This window comes from Corticium candelabrum, chromosome 5, assembly GCF_963422355.1.
Source record: "Corticium candelabrum chromosome 5, ooCorCand1.1, whole genome shotgun sequence".
NCBI classification, from domain to species: domain Eukaryota; kingdom Metazoa; phylum Porifera; class Homoscleromorpha; order Homosclerophorida; family Plakinidae; genus Corticium; species Corticium candelabrum.
Genome location: NC_085089.1, coordinates 8,586,596 through 8,605,421, shown reverse-complemented (window position 1 = coordinate 8,605,421; position 18,826 = coordinate 8,586,596). Strand labels below are relative to the sequence as shown.

Genomic DNA, 18,826 nt, shown 5'->3' with positions numbered 1-18,826 from the left:
CTACACGTTGTATCGATCATACTGCACCAAACTGCATCATTTACCTATAGCTATCTAACCACTACATTTCACCTCTTGCTCGGAGTTTTAGAAGACTCCACTAATCACTGAAAGCATTACAGAGGCATTCGATTGTGTTGCAGTCTGGATTCCAAGGCAGTACGTCATCTAGAATAGTGACGCGTCATCCTCAGTGTACAGTCCATACAGCACACGCATGCGCATCAAATTCATTGGTAAATATGCCCTGGTTTCCTTGGCCCGAATCTTTCAAGAAACGTGCTTGCCGCTATCTACTCCAGCATTACCTCGGCCAGTTCTTTCAACACAAGATCTCGGTGGAGCAACTGAGTGTCGACATCTTCAAGGGAAGAGGAACGATCAGCGACGTTCAATTGGACGTAGAAGTGAGCAACCGCCATGTACAGTACACTTGATCTATTATCTATTGGTCGGGCGTCTTGCTATCGCAGGCCGTCAATGAATTTCTTGAAAACCTTCACGCGCCCGTTGAAGTCAAACAAGGCGTCGTACGCAGCGTTGCCGTCGTCGTTCCGTGGAGTAGTCTGTTTAAAGACAACTGCCAACTGGAGATCGATGGACTCGAGTTGACTCTCGCTTTGAAAAGCGAAGGAGAAGCAGGTCAGTCGCGTATCGTCTGATATCACGATCTCTTGTTGTAGAGTACATACGGGAATGTAGGAGGTTCTGACGTCACATTGACAAATTTTGTTATTTATTTGAATTCAACAAATTTCGTTATTTATTTGGATTCTAGTCTTCAAACATGTATATTGAATTGTGGTGGGTGGAGTAGAGTATGTAGATATTATTTGTTTATTTATTTGTTTTTATCTAAATGATTGTGGCACATTTGTTATGTCTACTCAAAGCCTATTGTATATTTTTACGTTTATTTTTTATTGCAATCGAAGCCTTTAACAGTCGTATATTACAATGTTGTGATGGTAGACAGACATTTGAAGCAGTTTAATACAATATGTGTGTATGTGTGTGTGTGTGTGTGTGTGTGTGTGTGTGTGTGTGTGTGCACGCATGTGTGTGTGTGTGTGCACGCATGTGTGTGTGTGTGTGTGTGTGTGTGTGTGTGTGTGTGTGCGTGTGTGTGTGCGTGTGTGTGTGTGTGTGCATGTGTGCATGCGTGTGTGTTTTAAATTGATTGAATTTTGTGTTAGGTGTTGGATTAGCAGGCATGGCTAGTTCCATGTCTGCTGGTGATCCGATGGCTGCGAGTATGAAGATTGCTGAGGATTGTATGAGAGAGGACGAAGAGGGAGACGCTGGTCAATACGAGGGCGTGGAAGTGCTGGCTAGAATGATTGATTCCGGTTGGATAGAAAGATTGTATTGTTTGTGGGTGGAAGGTAGAACGTGAACGTGTTTGTGTGTGTGTGTGTGTGTGTGAGTAGTGTTATCTAGAGTGAAGGTGAAGCTTGTGAATACGTTGATTCGAATTGAACAATCTCGGAAAGAGGACAAGGCAATTGCACTGGAACTACATGTTGATAGGTATAGACATGTATATGCTAAAGTCTGGGACAGGCAGACAGCCAGACAGATACAGGACAGCCAGACAGACATGATAGACAAACAGACAGATAGACAAACAGACAGATAGACAAACAGACAGATAGACAAACAGACAGACGGCTCAATGTATAGTCCTGATTTCTGAGAATATGTATATTGATAGACAGACAGACAGACATGATATACAAACAAACAGACAGGCCAATCTGTAGTTCTGATTTTTGAGAATATGTATATTGATAGACAGACAGACAGACATGATATACAAACAAACAGACAGGCCAATCTGTAGTTCTGATTTTTGAGAATATGTATATTGATAGACTGACAGACAGACAGACGGACAGACATGTAACAGCAAGACCCTTACAAAGAAGTTCTCATCTCTCCTCAACGAATACAGCTGCAGGAAGACTTCAGCTCTCAGTGAACAGTCATAAACATTTAGAGACTGGGACCATAGGTCCCTTCCGTCTAGTCATAATGTGTATGTGTATTTAGTGCGTATATCGTGTGCATTGTAGTTTTAACCAGTTTTCATGTATGTACTAGATGTAATGGACACGTAGATTAGATATTGCTTTAGTGCTATAGTTCATTTATGAAAAATATATGTATTGACAGACAGACAGGCCAATGTATAGTCCTGATTTTTGAGAATATGTACATTGATAGACAGACTGATGTATGGCAGCATGTTCAAGTACAGTGTGTAGTGAGCAGGCGGGTCATTATACCAACAAAACTAACAACACTATTGTGTGTTTGTGTTTCTTTTTGATTCGATAGCCTTGACTACTCTGATGCCGCAGAAGAGGAAAGCGATTGCGGCAGCAGTGTCGACCCTCCAGACGGCCTACCAACTACACGAAGACAAACCTCCACATCAGTCAAGAATTTGACGTTATTTGGTGTCTCATTCAGCTTGCTCGAATTCGTAGACCTTGAGCCTTGCCACCCAGGCACAGACGAGGAAGGAGCTTCAGTTAGTGCTAACGTATTCAGGTTTCATCTCTTTGTCATTTGTAGTTGTTTATACTGCTTTGTTATCATGTTGCTCTTGTGTGTAGGTCACGTCGGTTTTCTAGTGATGTGAGTTATGGAGGTGAGTCATTGCCTGACGATTGTGATGGTTGTGGTAGGCCGGTACGCGTGGCTCAGTTTGTTGGGGAGATGAAGGTCAAGGTCAGGCTCAAACAAGTGGAATCACTGCCAGGACCAAAAGTTAGTTGATAAGTCTGACTGTTGTTGTATTGACTTACATGTGTGTCTGTCTGCTGTGTGTGTTGTTTGGCTTGAAAGTTGGCGAGATGTGCAGGCAGTGTAGAGTGACTACTGATTACTGTTTGGTGTAAATGGGCAGTGAGTGAGATTGGAGTACAGACACACAGACAGACAACATGCGTAATATAACATGATGTTCAGACGTGATGTCGTTTTGTTTTCTCTATGATTTTTATTTGCCACGCAATGTCTTGTGTTCTGTTGTCAACAGGTGGATGTTCTCTGTTCTCTTGGTTCTCTTCACTTCTTCTTGACTCCTTACCAGTTACATCTCCTACTGCAACTTGTTGAACTGCTGATGCAAGGTAAGTAACAAGCAATATTACAATTGTGTGTGTGTGTGTGTGTGTGTGTGTGTGTGTGTGTGGGTGGGTGGGTGGGTGGGTGGGTGGGTGTGAGTGTCACTGTGTGTGTGCATGTGCATGTACTATTCATATCATTCTAGACGGGTCTTCAGATCAGACAAACAAAAGATTTTCTCATCATATGAACGAACGACCAATGCAACGCACAGACTACGAGCTAGTCGAACAGCAACTACATGCAAGAAACCAAACACGTCAACAAGAAGCACAGAAAGAGAAAGAACGTCAAAACCATCAGAAGGCCGATCCCTGGATGTTACCCACCCATTCCAGTACAGTAGGAATGGAGGAATCTGGCGATTTGGACTCCATGACAGCTGCTGACGATGAAGAGGCAGACCAATTTTATTCACTAAAATCGGACACATTGGGTCTGCCGCCTCTGGGTGAGCCACCGCTGTTAACAGACAGTGAGCACTTTGAAAGTATTCGGTTGGAAGAACGAGTTAGAGCGGGAAGTGGACTGTCGACTGACCGGCTGATGGCGGGAATGAAGAGTTTCACATCTCTTGCATCAGTCACTTCACGTGGTAAAGTCTGTAATGTCTGTATGCTGTAACTTGGCTGCACATTGCTTGTGGAGATATACTGTACTGTAAGATGGTAAAGTAACGTTTAGTAGTTATAATGAATCAAATGAATGACATCTTGGCTTGTCACAACAAGTTCGTAGTATCTATTGATCTAACTGGTTCTTTGTTAATGTGTACACTAATAAGTGAAATGATTTGCACATTTTTATTTGTATCCAGCGATTGATGACTGTTAGGAGTTTTATTGATTGAGGTGGCAATGGAAGGGTTTAGGTGCAGATGGTGTGGTTTATAGTGTTTGTGTTGAATAAATCAGATAAATCAGTCAGTTATAAAGTTGTTTAGGTTAGGAGTTTAAGAAATAGGTGCATGTACACACACACACACACACACACACACACACACACACACACACACACACACACACACACACACACACATTGTATTAGAGCGATGCACCTTTTAATGTGTTAAGACTATTAGAGGTATGTATGTCATAAAACACTACTTTGTAGCAGAGAAATGTATCGGTAACAGTAATTGGAATATTTTGAACTGTTATGATGCATTTATTTATCTTATGGATTACAGGTAGTCGCTCTGCTTCATCCTATGGCACTCCTGGTGGATCTTACGGCTCATCTTTAAATCAAAGGATCATGACTAGTAGGGACAATGTAGTGGAGGACGTAGCTCAATTTTCAATTGAATTAGGAAGTTTGACAGTAGCTTTACTAGAAAGTGATATCCAGACTTCAGCTGTAGGAGAGAACATATACCCGGTGATAGAAGCAGCGGAGTCATTCTTTCAGAAACTGACAGATCTTTTAGCTCAATGTGGAAATAACGTCGGTACTGTGAGTAAAGAGAAACTTGCTTCAGCTTGTAGTGCAGATCATCTAAGGTTTGGGAGATGATTTCTTATTAACGTTTTTGGTATGTGTGATGAGCTGTTGTTTAGGTTGTCATTTAATCCATTTAAAATGAATGTGGCTGTTCAAATGTTGTCATATTGTCACCGTACTCAAATGGAATTGTCAGTTGGCTCTGGAGAGGTACTGGAGTGTCTCTATGGCACTAACAGATTATTGCCTGGAGTTCACAAAGAAGAGCTGTCTCCAGCAAGCATAGCAACAGTGAGCAGTTCTGATGTGTGGCTATGGATTGCCAATGAACAAAGTTGTCAGACAGACAGACAGATTGTTTTATTTGAATACTTACTCTACCGATAACAAGCGCAACTTTATGCGAAACAATAACAGTCAATGGGCAAAATGTTGAATGTCTCTATCATACAGACAGACAGACAGACAGACAGACAGACATGCAGGCAGATAGACACTCAGACAGATAAGACTCACAGACAGAAATACAGGATGACAACAACCTTGAAAGCTCACCCTCTCTGTTACTATAGCCACATAATCCTAACATTGGATGTCTGTTGCAGTTAGTGAGGCTTTCAACACCAGAAATTCAGCAGCATTCAGGAAGTGAAAGGCAGTCTGCCTCTCTCAAGGCATGTGTAACAATGACTGACATGATAACTGGCCAATTCTACAATTCACGGAGACAAACACACCACAAATCATCAGCAAACACAGACATCGTCGTTAATCTAGGAAAACTATCATGCGAACTGAATGTAACATTAGTGGATAGACTGAGTGATATTTTGAAACACAAAACGAAATCTGATGATCACAACTCAAGATTACTGCACGCAGCTGCTAAATATTCTCTCTATTCTTCTATGGAAGCAACATCTAGTGTGCGATATCAAACTGCATATCACAAAGCAATTGATGAAGGACCAGCTACAAACGCTAGAGATTATGCGGTGTCTGTGAATTGTTCAGTGTTGAGGTTGACTGTGAGATTTCCAGTCGCTGATTTGAGACAACCGAGTGAGAAGGGTCCGTGGCATAGGCAGCCTGTGAGGAGTCAGCGATTGATACTTGAATGTAGTGAAATGAAGATGAAGACTGCAGGTTGCAGTAGAGACGATAAAACGAATTTAGATATACGTTTTATGGAAATGCAAGGTATTATGGCGTTGCTGTGATGAATACCAAGAAATGCATTTTTGTTTGGCAGGTTTTGTCTGTCTGTCCATTGTCTGTCTGTTTATCTGTCTACCTGTCTGTCTATCTGCCTATCTGTCTGTCTGTCTGTCTTTTATGTGTGTTTGTTTGTACTCACAATGTACACTCTCTAGGACATTTTTGTATGGCTGGAGAAGAGAAGCCCGTTCATTTTCTTACAGTCGCACATACACAACAAGAAGCACAGAGAACGTCCGAGTTACCAAAGTAAGATCACAACTAGCAGGTGATGATGGCAATGATGATGATGACAACGACAACAATGATGATAACAATAACATAGATAAATACATAAGTAAACAAATAAGTAAATAAATAAATAAATAAATAAATAAGTAAATAAATAGATAAATAAATAAATAAGTCAATAAATAGATAAATAAATAAATATATATATATATATATATATATATATATATATATATATATATAAATAAGTAAATAAATAAATATATAGATAAACAAATGATTAAATATATAATATACTTGATGTTTTGTTACACTCGCGTGTAGAGTCTTGGTCACAATTCAACCGAACGTTGCAACTCAGTCTGAACTCGATTTTGGACGCACGCCTGAACAGTCAGTACAAGCATCACACTGGGATGCATTTTCAGATCTTTTAGGGAAGCCTCAGTCATCACCATTCTCTTCTACAAATGTTGTCTATCAAGACGAACAGGTTGTGCAGCTTGTGAAGTTAGGGTTAGAGTTAGGGTTGGAATAACTGTTGCTGTCTAGCTTGTCATGCCCGGAAATTCTAGTGAAATGAAGGAGTTTGAAGACTGTGCTGTTGCTTCTTCTCGTTACGTTGTTAGCATTTTACTTCCAACGGTAAACATTCATATGCCAAGCAAACAGTTTTATGAAGATCTTTACAACAGGTAAGTAGACTGACAAAGACACATACAAACACACACACACACACACACACACACACACACACACACACACACACACACACACACACACACACACACACACACACATGCACACGTACACACACACACACACACACACACACGCGCGCGAGTTGTTAGTTACTGATTTAAAACGCATTGTCTTTTGGCATGAAGTCTGATAGTTGACGTTTAGATTCTGTTGTGATTTGTTGCTGTGGGAGCCGCAGTCACCTCAGAGCCAAGAAGTCAATCATGACAAATACAGAATGGAAGACAGCTCACACGGTCATCTCTACATGTGTCAGTCTGCTATCAGACCCGGTTCGTTCACTCATTCTGGCAGTTCTCTAGTTTATCATCAATTATGCTTTTTCCTTCAGAATCTGATGAGGACAGTCTTGACAGCAGTGACTTCAAGTCAGCATATCAGTGTTTGTCTGACAATGGTGGAGTAGACCGGATGGCTGGTCGGTCGTCACGGTCTAAGCAGAGTCTCTTATCGCTGACCGTTAACATTCGACAAGGAACTGCAACGATCATTACGTCTGCTGAGGTTTGAACAGCTTCAGAAGTCACGTTGCACACATAGGCATTAGACCGACACTCAAAGACAAGTCGAGTTGATTTGTGTGATTTCTCTTGGTGTTGTGTTGTTAATCAGGCATCTAATAATGTGCTCAGCAAACTGACCTAATAATGTGTGTGCACTTAAACTTTATTTCTGTAATCTCAGTGTGTGATTCTTAACTCTTTTGGTGCAACATCATGTAGAGGTTTGCCTTTCGTTTGTCTGTCTGTCTATCTGTTTGTCAGTGGGGATGCTTGTCTGTTTGTTTGTCTGTCCGTTTGTCTGTCTGTTCTGTCTGTCTTTCTGTCTGTCTGTCTGTCTATCGCATATATTTGAACTTTTATCTATGATACATTTGCAATGCAGGGTACTATGTACTGTCCAACTACTAGTAGTGTTCATCAACTAAACTAAGCTAAATTGAAACTCGTGTAAAACAAAACAAGGACTACACTTAAAAGCTACAGTGTACAAGCAAAACCTCCAGTACCAGCTAGTGGCTGAAGTACTGGGTGGCAAAGAGGTCATCTGTTGCCTTCAGACAGCGAAGATAGCTTTTTAGAGATGACTCTAGTATTACACTTCTGAAGCTGAACAGAAAAGCGTTTGGACCAGAAGTCGATAAATTCCGCAGCGTTCGGTCGTCCCACTTTGTCTGATGACTTCTTTGATAATTTGCACAGGAGTTTCCACTCATCGATCCCCAAGCTCCAAAATGCTCCATTACCAGGGGTTACAGTGGCGATTATGCCACCTGGTAATTGCTGTTTGCTGTATTTCTCTTTCTTTCTGTCTGCTCTCCTCTCTGCAGCGGCACCACTAACACCAGCAGATGATGGAAAGATGTCACTACTCCATGGGTGGGCGAGGGAGATATCTAGGTCAATGTTGTTTTCAATGTTTGAGTCAAAAAATACGATGTCCAGTCTGTTGTCTGTAGTTGTATAACAACTCCTCGGCTTCCTGCAGTGGTGGATATGCAACCCACGGAAACAATCAGACCAGACGGATGAAATCGATTCGTGAGACCACACAGGCCCGCCACCAGTCTTACAGGTCAGCAAATGGTATCCACTGTCATCTATAAGAGCTCCACAATTGCATGTCGTTGTCCAGCTGGAGAAGGCTATGGGCAAACCGAAGCGAAGGAAGGACGCCAAGCAAAATTTGCAAGAATTGAGTGCGAACACTTCCGATGTAGGGATAACGTTAAGCCAAGCCCCAGCGCTCTTAGCTGTTGTTGAGCGTAGGCGGGCTGCATCTCTGGCAGTGGGGGCATTGTCGAGTAGATATTGAGCATTGGAAGAAAGCAGTGACAGAAGATAGCCTTTGTTGAACTTTTCCAGCACATGGCAGGTAGTCAGAGATATGTTTTCTTGGAGGGACAGACCTTGCTATGGCCTCACTGATTGGAGAGGTTGAAGAGCTTAAGAGACTGTCGATGATAGGTCGTAAAGCAGGGAATCGGAATGGCAGCTCTGTAAAAGCGTTGGCCCAGGATGCAACAAAAGCTGGTTGTCTCACTGACAGCAAAGGAATCATTCCGAAACTGCCCATTCTGATGGGTAAAGAAGCCTGATGCCAAATCCTGTTATCAACCATGTCATAGCCTAAGAGGTAAGAAAAGGATTCTTTGTCCCAGAGTCATGGATTGTAGAAGCATGAACTAGCAAATCAGGATGGACTGTCCGGGCCAAATGGTTAAGGTTGGGGACGTAACAGCATCGTAATAACAGCATTGCACTCTGAACATCATCCAATTTGGTAAGCTGATCGCACAGTGAGAGCTTTGACTGGGCTATGGTGGCACAAGAGGACGTAACAAATGACATCGAACCAATTGAAGTATTGAGGAAGAGTGCACCCTCACAAGACACAGGAATTTCTTCAAACCCTTCAACAACAGTCAAGGACGATTGAGAGAATATCTCGCACTTTTTGTCTGCTATGACCAGATTGATGACTGAGAAGGACTCCCTCAAGTCATGAAATGCAGTCAAAACAGATTTTGCCCATCCCAGCAAAATACATCATCCAGGTAGGCCAGCACGCATACTTGAGAGTGGGATTTCTGAATTTTAGTTAAGACTGGATGAATGGCCGTGGCAAAAAGAACAGGACCCAGAGGGTCTCCTTGATGAACTCCCTTCTCAGATGGAATTATTACCGTAGAGGAACCATGCGTGAAGACAAGGGAGCTGGGTTTGCCATACATTTGAATCACATGGTTCTACAAGTTAGGAAAGGTAAGAGAAACTTGTTCCATGATCTGGTCTCTGCTGACAGAATTGAACGCGTTCTTAACATCCGACTTCAAAACTATCCAGTTGGGATTAGATTCCAAAGTGAGACTTATATGATGCACTATCAACTCTGTACCATATTTGTAGACACACCATGCTGAATGGGAAAGAAAACTTCAGTAAACTCTTCCTTTTTGTGAACAAATAGTCCTGGCTGTAAGTTGGCGAATAGATTCCCCGATAGCAATGGGTCTCACATCACCATTTGGCTTGGGCAGAGCGATCAGTCTTGAAGAAAAAAAGAGGGTGGCAGCCACATTGGGCAATATTTACTTAGCAAAAGCCAAACCAGCAGAGAAGAGACCATCCGCAGTATCCTCATTCTCCAGTAGGATTTTAAAATGCTTGAAACGCCAACCACAGGACCGGCACCAGATCCACGTGGAGCTTGCCTGATCGAATCGAAGAGTAACGACCTAGACAAGGTGATCGACTCACAACTAACATTGGGTGGAGGGGGAAGCGCTGAAGATCTGGGAGGGTGTTGGAGATCAACTTCCTTGCCGTATCCTCAGTGGAAGGAGCCAGACCGTTACTGGTTAGAATTCTAGATGCACGTGACAACTCTCCGCATCTCACTAGCCTCAGAGCAGCTGCTTTTCTTGCATTATCCCCAGTGGTGTGTGACTTACCAGGGGGGTTCACAGGCAAATAAGGTCCAACCAATTCCAGCTGAGAAACTGGTGGTAAGCAGCCTTCTCATCACGTAAACCATATTTGCCTCCCCTCGCCAGAGGAGTGAGGATCATGCGAGGCAGTAGAAACAGGAGTTTCCGTGCTAACTCATCAGAGGAATCATAACGAATCTTTCCAAATGCTACGACACAGCAATCTTGGAAACATGCTTTGACTGTAGGATGGATAGTTTGGACAACTCTGGGAGACGCAGCTTTCAGATTGTCTTCTACTGTAAGATCCCGGATGTACTTCCATGCAGTAGTTTCTGGGTCCAGATTCATGTTCTGAGAAAGTGCGGAGTCCAGGAACGTCGTTGATGAAACGGGTGTGGGAGAAGCTTGAGAAGAGACGTTAGCTTTCACATTCTCGTAGTAAGGTGTGAAAGAAACATGCTCCCTCTGTTTTTGACTAGACTGTTGTTGCCTGTCTGTCTGTCTGTCTGTCTGTCTGTCTATCTGTCTATCTGTCTGTCTGTCTGTCTGTTTATTAGTGTGGCTGCTTGGCTGTTTGTCTGTCTGTCTGTCTGTCTGTCTGTTTGTCTGTCTGTATGTATGTATGTATGTATGTATGAATAGTACTCAGGTAACATACAGCCACAAAGAGAGGCTTCTCACAGACTCTGGAAAGCCTTTGAGATATGCCTCTGATACACTAATAGAAACAATGAATGCATGTGCATCCATTAGTTGTTGACATTAACAATTTAGTGGGTTTTTACATTTAACAGCATTTTTATTAATATAAACAATCAATTCACACACGATACTTTCAATACCAATTCATAACTTTTAAAAATAAATTATTGCGGTTTGTGTGTAGTCGGGCAACAACAAACCTCCATCTCCCGAGAAACTTGTCCACTTCAGTCCTGAGTCGTCATCCAGCCACCCGACAGAGCAGGGAGAAATTCTTGTCAATATACGTGACGCTCACGTCTTTACCGTGACCAGCTTTCAGGGCAACAGTCAGTTGCAATACGTTTGTCTCGAATCCGATCAATTTGCGTTGAGTCATGTTGGACTCGTTGATTTTGACGCCACGGTTCCTCTTGTTGCTGTTGGCATGTCACCGTCGGCGGCTACATCATGTTTGAAGCCTACGATGTATTCATCTGATGCTGGAGTGCCAGGCAGAGCGGGTAATGTGCCAATGCTAAGGATAGCAATGAAGATAGCTGCAGATGATGCTCAAAGTGTGAAGGTTAGTTGAAGTTATAGTCGAATATTAGAGTCACTGCAGTGAGCATGCGGTTAGTTGGGAATAGATTTTGTTGTGAATTTGTGTGTAGGATGTTCAACTTGCTGTCAGTGTGGACGGTGCTACTCTCAGACATCGGATGATGCCAGCAGAGCAGACGTGGTTTACTCAAGTGAGACAAACACTACGTTGTTAAAGTCTGTCAGTATGTGTGTGTGTGTGTGTGTATTCCGTGCAGCTGTCTAACTTTTTCAATGTCGTGGAAGACGACGTGCCAGGATACAAACCTATGGATGTGGTAACTTCGCTGCACACTCATCTCTGTCACTGTACTGTAGACTACAGGTTGGATACTGTGGCCACATAGACGTACAGTACAATACAATGATGTATTTGTTAGGCCATTGTATTTGCCATGGAGAGTTGCTCTAACTCTTGGATCGCTAAGTGTGTCTAGTAATATCGTCTACACTAGTCCACAAAGTGTTCTGCGGTATGTACAATTAAATGTCACTTTGGTGCAGTAATATCAACTAACAGACATTGGATGTTCAACAGGTTGATTTTGAGTCAAGTAGAACTTTATTTGTCAGACAAAACGAGTGATACAATAGATCTACAAGGTGGATGACTGCTACGTCTATTTCTTAGTCGTCTCGGTCTATTGCAAAGCTTGTATTCAACTATATGCGTTTCTGTATGTTTTTAGATTATGTTTGTGTTGGTGATTTGGGCTCATTTGACTTGTTATTGAAGACAAGCTCTGATCCTGTAAAATGAGATATACTGTTGTGATATTTTGTTGCTATGGTAGGATTGTTGTACTCTGTGCTTAGAACTATCCGTCTGTTGTCTTGGAGGCATCAAACCGTCAAGTGAACATCTGGACGTGTGCAGACACTTGTGTAGCTTTACGTGATCTTTTGAATTATTTTTCATCTGATGGAGACTTGCCGCAGCCTTCACTACCAGTATTGGACATATCAGAAGCATTTAAGCAGTCACAACAAGTATTAACACAATCTAATGTAGAACATCTGTTAGACACTCCAGTGCAAGAGTGTAACGAACCTCAGGCTCTAATTCGCTGTTTGATGGAAGCGTCTGTTGAAGACTCACATGAACCTGATGAGTCTGCCCATCTTGCAGACATTGATGATATGTTTTCACGTCAGCTTGATCTCAGCGATTCAGATGAAGATGCATTTGTGCAGTCAGAGTTGTCATCTGCTGTGTCTGACTGGTCTGCAGCAGGTCAGAGTCTTGATCCACAGCAAGACTCTACACTGAGCAGTTACTGTATACTTGACATGCCTGGTGGAAAAACAACAGTAAGACATTTTTGTACGTATGGATTGGTGAAATTTGTGACACTGAGAATTATTAGGCCTCGCATGGATCTGATCCTGTGGTGAAGTGTCTCTTGGAGGTTGGAGATGAGATTGTTATTTATGAGAACCACATGTCCGTTCCAGTAAGTGTACATAGTTACTGTAGGCAGAGACAAGTACTGTAGAACATGTGTACAGCATTTAGTGATATGGACAAGCAAGGCAAGGAAATTAGTGTGGATGGGTGAATAGCTGGGTGGATGGAGAGTAAGAGTTTTTATAGGATAGCAAACAGACAAACTGACTGATGAATACAGACAGATGTCATCATAGACAGACAGGCAGAAGAAACTGAGAGAGTGCATTAAACATGAATAACAGACAGACCAACCACTTGGTAAAGCATTTTCTGTCTATCATATGTGCAGACAAGTAAGATTGATATGCTTCATCCTCCTCCTCACTATCCAACTCCTGTATCAACATACATTTTGAAAGAACTCAGTATTACATGGCATCTATTTGGTGGACGAGACTTTGCCATCAAACCCGAAGAGAAACGTTCGACTTGCCCCAGCTTTGCAACCGTCTCTTCCAACTCTCCACAGATAACACGAAAGAGAAACCAGGATAGTGAACTAAGAAAAGACCAACGTAAACAGAGAGGTGGACCATTACGTAACCAGGACATCCTGATGGAAATTGAACTGAGCAAGATCAAAGTGAGATTTGATACTTACGCTGAGACGTCAGACAAGTCATCACGATTGGCGGCTCTCATCGGTGACGTGGAGATTCGAGATCGACTAGCATTGTCACAGTTAAACAAGTTTTTATACTGTTACTCATCACAAACAATGCCAAGACGATCACATGCAAGCATGGTGAGATCACAAGGTCGGTAATTGAGGTGTGAGCTAGCTTTGTGTGTTAAGGTGACTGTCAAGCTTCTGTGTCTTCGTTCGGACCCTGAATCTGCTAATACCGAATGTTGTCTTCATCTCGGTCTATTGCCAATCAAGTTGAATGTCGATCAAGTAAATTGTAAATTTAAGATTGTTGTTCGTGCTGGCTTTTTAGTCTATCTGTTTGCAGGATGCGCTGCTTTTCTTGAAAGACTTTTTTGAGTATATTATGTCCACACCTCCAGGTTTGTTCTCTACAATGCTGTTGGTTGGTTGTCATGATACGCACTACGTACTGCATCTCTAGCAATCACTACTCCTTTGTTTGATGCTGCTACTTCTCGTGAAGTGCCTGCTACAACACCGATTTCACGAATGCAGTCGTCGACTACTACGAGTACACTATCACAGTCAGGAGAGTCAGGTGAAATCATCTTTCGTTCATTTACGTTTTATCCTGACTTGCCACTTCGAGTTGATTACCACGGCAAACGGATAAGCACAGAACAGGTCAGACGTCATTAAGTTGTCAACCCTTGCTGCTTGTTTGTATAAATGTTAATGTAGGGATTTGTGGCCGGGTTGGTGTTGGGCTTGGTTCAACTTAGCAACTCAGAATTAACACTCAAACAACTAAGCAGCAAGAAAAGGCATTTCTGTGGTTGATAGAGTGGACGCAAAGACGCGCTGTTTATGTTTGTTTGCGTTAGATTGAAAGGGTTTGGTGAGCTGAGTCAGTTCATTCTAAACGAATGGTCTGAAGATATTCAAGGGACAATGACGGGGCTGTTAGGTGGAGTAGGGCCTGTGCATGCCCTGAAAAGACTAGGCAAGTCATCATCTTGTCACTTTGTTGTCATATTCGTCGACGGTTGTTGTGACAATAGGGCAAGGAATTGTGGATCTTGTGTGGATGCCAATTCAGCAGTACAGGAAAGATGGCCGCGTAGTGCGCGGTCTACAGAAAGGCTCAACTTCATTTGGTACCTCAACAGCAATGGCTACCGTAGAGTTGACCAACAGAGCGGTGCAGACAATCCAGGTATGACTGCAATCTATGACACTCACTGTCTCTATTGTTTCTTGACATTTCAAAACAAGAAATGGAGACATCGATGACACTGTAATGTGTTCTTGTTGTTCAGGCTGGAGCAGAGATATTTTTTGATTTTCTTAGTCCTGCTGTTCAAGCAGAGAAAAGACAAAGGCGCGCTGAACGAAAGCGCCGCTATGGACGTCAGCCGGTTGATATGAGAGAGGGAGTGACAAGGGCATATGACATTGTAGCTCAAGTAAACACGTCGAACGACAGTCATCAGATGCAGTCACGTGATGCGTTACCGACTTTCTAATTTGTAGGGTTTGAGTGACACGGCGACGACAATATCCGAAGTAGCACAACACGAACACGAACAAGGCGGCATCACTGGAGCTGTCACGGGTATACTCAAGGTGACGCCAGGTGTTGCTGTTCAGCCATTGATTGTTGCGAGTGAAGCCATGTCAAACGTCCTCGATGGTGTAAGGAATCAGTTTGTTCCTGACGCACGACGCGAACAACAGGACAAGTACCGGGCCGAGCAAAACTGATGACTAAAGATTTGTAAATTATTTTATGTACTGACTGTACAGTTAGTGAGTTCTAGTGTGTTGAGGAGTGACGGTACACGTTCTTGTCTTACCAGTTGGTCGATTATGTTCTCTCTGTATCTTCTATTGTGCAGGTCGTCTCATGCTTCTCGGCTGTGTTTCTGTCTTGTTTTATTAACAGTCAAATATACAGCAACTGCTACTGTGAGAGTTGAGTCTATTAATTGTGTTGGTATTTGTGAGGTTACCATAGCAACTGTTTGGAGTGATAGTAACAATGAACTTAATTTCGTTTACATATAGGCAAGACAACTGGATTCCAGCTGAATCGTTAGGTGTGTGTGTGTGTGTGTGTGTGTGTGTGTGTGTGTGTGTGTGTGCGTGTGTGTGTGTGTGTGTGTGTGTGTGTGTGTGTGTGTGTGTGTGTGTGTGTGTGTGTGTGTGTGTGTGTGTGTGTGGTGTGGTGTGTGTGTGTGTGGTGTGGTGTGGTGTGTGTGTGTGTGTGTGTGTGTGTGTGTGTGTGTGTGTGTGTGTGTGTGTGGTGTGTGTGTGTGTGTGTGTGTGTGGTGTGTGTGTGTGTGTGTGTGTGTGTGTGTGTGTGTGTGTGTGTGTGTGTGTGTGTGTGTTCACTGCATGGTTGTTCACTGCATGGTTGTACACAAGGCAGACTTGATTGCAACAGGAAAGACTTGATTTCTTTCTCAAAATGTAACTAGACTGCAATACATTGTAGTCACAGTACAAACACGTCTCATTGGCATCAAACTTTGTGCATCTGTATGTCATCTGTAGATATCTGTATGCCTATAACTATAGGCAGTCTCTGGAACTGAGTTAATAGTGACATTATCCTTACTTTGTTTTTCCTCTTTCGTAATCATCATCCTCACAGCTAGAGTGCCGTTTAGCAGAAGGTTCTTGATTTGATGCTCTCACACTGGGTATAACACGTACAGAAATTGGCTGTCTAACGTTTGAGGTCAGATTGTCTTGACTTGGTGTGTCAACCTCAACTGTGTAGCGGTGTGTCTGCAAGACATCTGTAGACTGGCTGACTGCTGAAAATGTAGCAGTAGTGTCTTGGACATGTTCTTCACATTGTCTTGTGGATGTTGGAGGTTGAGCCATTGTGTTGTGTGTTGTGTAGCTTGTGGGCAGTCTGAATTCTTGAGGTGGCATTACTGTGGAGATTCCCAACCCGCCAGCCAGGTTTGAACTAAAACGATGGAGATCTAGTTGTCTAGTTGAACAACCTTGTAACCATTGTCGATACCAGAACCAAGTCTACAACAGATAACATTGGTTGTTGCCTCTTAAAGTCATCTAGGGCTTTACACACACACACACTCACACACACACACACACACACACACACACACACACACACACACACACACACACACCACACACAACTAAACAGTTTACAGTGTCTCTCACATTTGCTTGTCAATTATCACTTATTTTTGAAATTAAAGTATATCTAAACTCACCCAGATGTCTGAATAAGTCATGTGTAGTTCGTTTTCCAGTCTCCTTGCTCTTTCGTCCGATAGCCTGTGGCTGATTTGGAATTGTTGTTCAAGGTGGCTCACTTGTGATGGACTAGGTGGTGTTACTGCTATCCAATTTATGTTCAGCAAACCACCTGCAGTGAACTCAAACGTTGGAAGGCAGTTTTGTGTATGAGGCACACCGCATACATATGCACTTGAGTCTGGTAGACGCTGATTGTTTTCAGACAAGACAAACTGCACTGCACTAAAATAACTTGGTGGCGGTCGTCTATGCACATTACTAGAATCAGATGGTGGTGGTGGTCTATGTTGCTCAGGCTGCCTTTGTTCTTGTGTGTTCGGTAGTGATGCAGCTCTACAAAGTCTAGGGATGCTTATCTGGCCTACAAAATGAGGCTGTTGTGTGCAGCCAAGCTGACGTACTTGTGTATACTCAGGCCTCCAAGGGTTTCTCTTGTCTGTCACGTATGAAGTCTGCTGTGGAGAGGAGGTGATATGGCAACGGTTGTCCTTCGATTCTTGAACGAAGCTTTGTATTGGAATGTTTCTGTTCTGATGTCGTTGTGTGTAGCTCGCTGTTGGTGCTATTGGTTGTGGTATTGGTGCCGATTGTAAGTACTGAGTGCTGCTGTATGTTGCTCTTGCAGGTAATTCACAAGTCGGTTCAATTCGTAGACTGTCCATATTGTCTCTCCGGTGATCAGCAACAGTACGGTGACTACTCGAACGTCTGTCTTGAACTGAAAACACAATAAGTTAGATCAATACATGTAGCATGCAGTTACAGTATATTTGATGATGCACTCAAGTTGTAGTGCCTTCTTAAATAGACAGCATGCCAATGACATAGCATAACAATTAAACAGCAACTATAGATACTTAATTCATAGTGAAAATGGTTAGTGTCGCATGCTGTAACCAAAAGCCATTCATTACCTGTTATAAGACCAGAGTCGATGACATCAACATTATGGTCATCATCTGGTGCTAAAGTTTGCGATAGCACCGGGTTAAAGCGAGGTGAAATTAGTGTTGGAGCATTTGGCCGCTGGAGAGTTAGAAGTGGGACATACACTGGCGTTCTCGGGCCAGGTAGTCTTCCTGTAAAGACGTTTTGTGAACTACTTTCTTGTTGCTCCATTTGGTGTCTTGTCGTTGTAGTTGCCATGGCCAGGTGATATGGACTGACTCTGTTAGAGCTAGTGGTTCCCAGTGATGTCACATTTTCAGGAATCTCTGCATGCATACAACAATGACAAACAGCAGTATAATAACACTAAAATATAAAATGCAAAGTTACAAGAATAATTTAATCAGACTAGACCTTCTGAGGTGACTGCACGTGCACTTGCTCCAGCAGGTCTAGCTGTCGTACTGCCATGTTGCTCTGACTTCACAGTATTCTGAGTGAATTATTAGCAAAAGATATTATTAGCCAGATACACAATCTTGTCAGCACTAGCGTTACTTACTTGAGGCAGTCTAGTGTATGACATGGTGTGATGAAGTCTTTGGAATCGTTAGAGGTTGTCACGCAGAAAAACGCCGCAAAACAATGAACTGTAGCGAGAAATTAGAATTTATGACTAATGACTGAGAAATACCGGCTGCATCAGCATGCGCAGCAGCTTCCGGATGAAAATGCTTGACAGTGAACGTACACTGTGTCAAGTTAATAGCCAACTTGGAAATTATTGCGTTGTCAACGTGTGTAGAAGGAAATACATTTGGAATGACTACATTAGTGGATTCTATGGTCGTGTTTAATTAACTTTAATTAAATTTAGATAAAGTTAATTATTTTATATATATAATTTTAATTTGCAATTGCTAGACATTGTACATGTCTACTAGTTTACAAATCAATGGCATGTATGATATTGATAACCAAATAGTGTCGCTACTAGGTAGTGTACCAAAAACAAATATAGCTAATTTCATGTAATTATAACTTAATTTATATGTAGCAATATAATATCGCAGCCGGTTGCGCAACAGTC

The 18,826-nt window shown here is 42.5% G+C and overlaps 2 protein-coding genes across 3 annotated transcripts; one reads left to right on the top strand and one right to left on the bottom strand.

The window, feature by feature from the left end:
• The first annotated feature begins 231 nt into the window (after positions 1–231).
• LOC134179463 (autophagy-related protein 2 homolog B-like) lies at positions 232–15,520 on the top strand. 2 transcript variants are annotated; one of them, XM_062646362.1, is made up of 34 exons: positions 232–236; positions 303–407; positions 474–642; positions 1,197–1,349; positions 1,431–1,530; positions 2,341–2,556; positions 2,622–2,775; positions 3,047–3,140; positions 3,281–3,730; positions 4,325–4,637; positions 4,695–4,869; positions 5,184–5,778; positions 5,952–6,045; positions 6,352–6,520; positions 6,580–6,722; positions 6,934–7,061; positions 7,121–7,293; positions 11,109–11,489; positions 11,578–11,658; positions 11,725–11,831; positions 11,887–11,979; positions 12,045–12,109; positions 12,196–12,257; positions 12,323–12,817; positions 12,874–12,960; positions 13,246–13,701; positions 13,753–13,854; positions 13,913–13,967; positions 14,030–14,232; positions 14,290–14,372; positions 14,433–14,551; positions 14,610–14,764; positions 14,868–15,014; positions 15,082–15,520. In XM_062646362.1, the coding sequence occupies exons 4-34, from the start codon at positions 1,214–1,216 to the stop codon at positions 15,310–15,312; spliced, it is 5,862 nt and encodes a 1,953-aa protein (XP_062502346.1). In that variant the 5' UTR covers positions 232–236; positions 303–407; positions 474–642; positions 1,197–1,213; the 3' UTR covers positions 15,313–15,520. The 2 variants fall into 2 exon arrangements, with proteins under 2 accessions (XP_062502346.1, XP_062502345.1); XM_062646361.1 differs by having other exon boundaries at positions 232–407.
• Positions 15,521–15,973: 453 nt separating this feature from the next.
• On the bottom strand, positions 15,974–18,533 carry LOC134180231 (uncharacterized). The gene is made up of 5 exons (XM_062647333.1): positions 18,299–18,533; positions 18,151–18,229; positions 17,763–18,062; positions 16,803–17,566; positions 15,974–16,596 (listed from the first exon to the last, which is right to left on the bottom strand). The coding sequence occupies exons 1-5, from the start codon at positions 18,320–18,322 to the stop codon at positions 16,165–16,167; spliced, it is 1,599 nt and encodes a 532-aa protein (XP_062503317.1). The 5' UTR covers positions 18,323–18,533; the 3' UTR covers positions 15,974–16,164.
• Between the last annotated feature and the right edge of the window lie 293 nt (positions 18,534–18,826).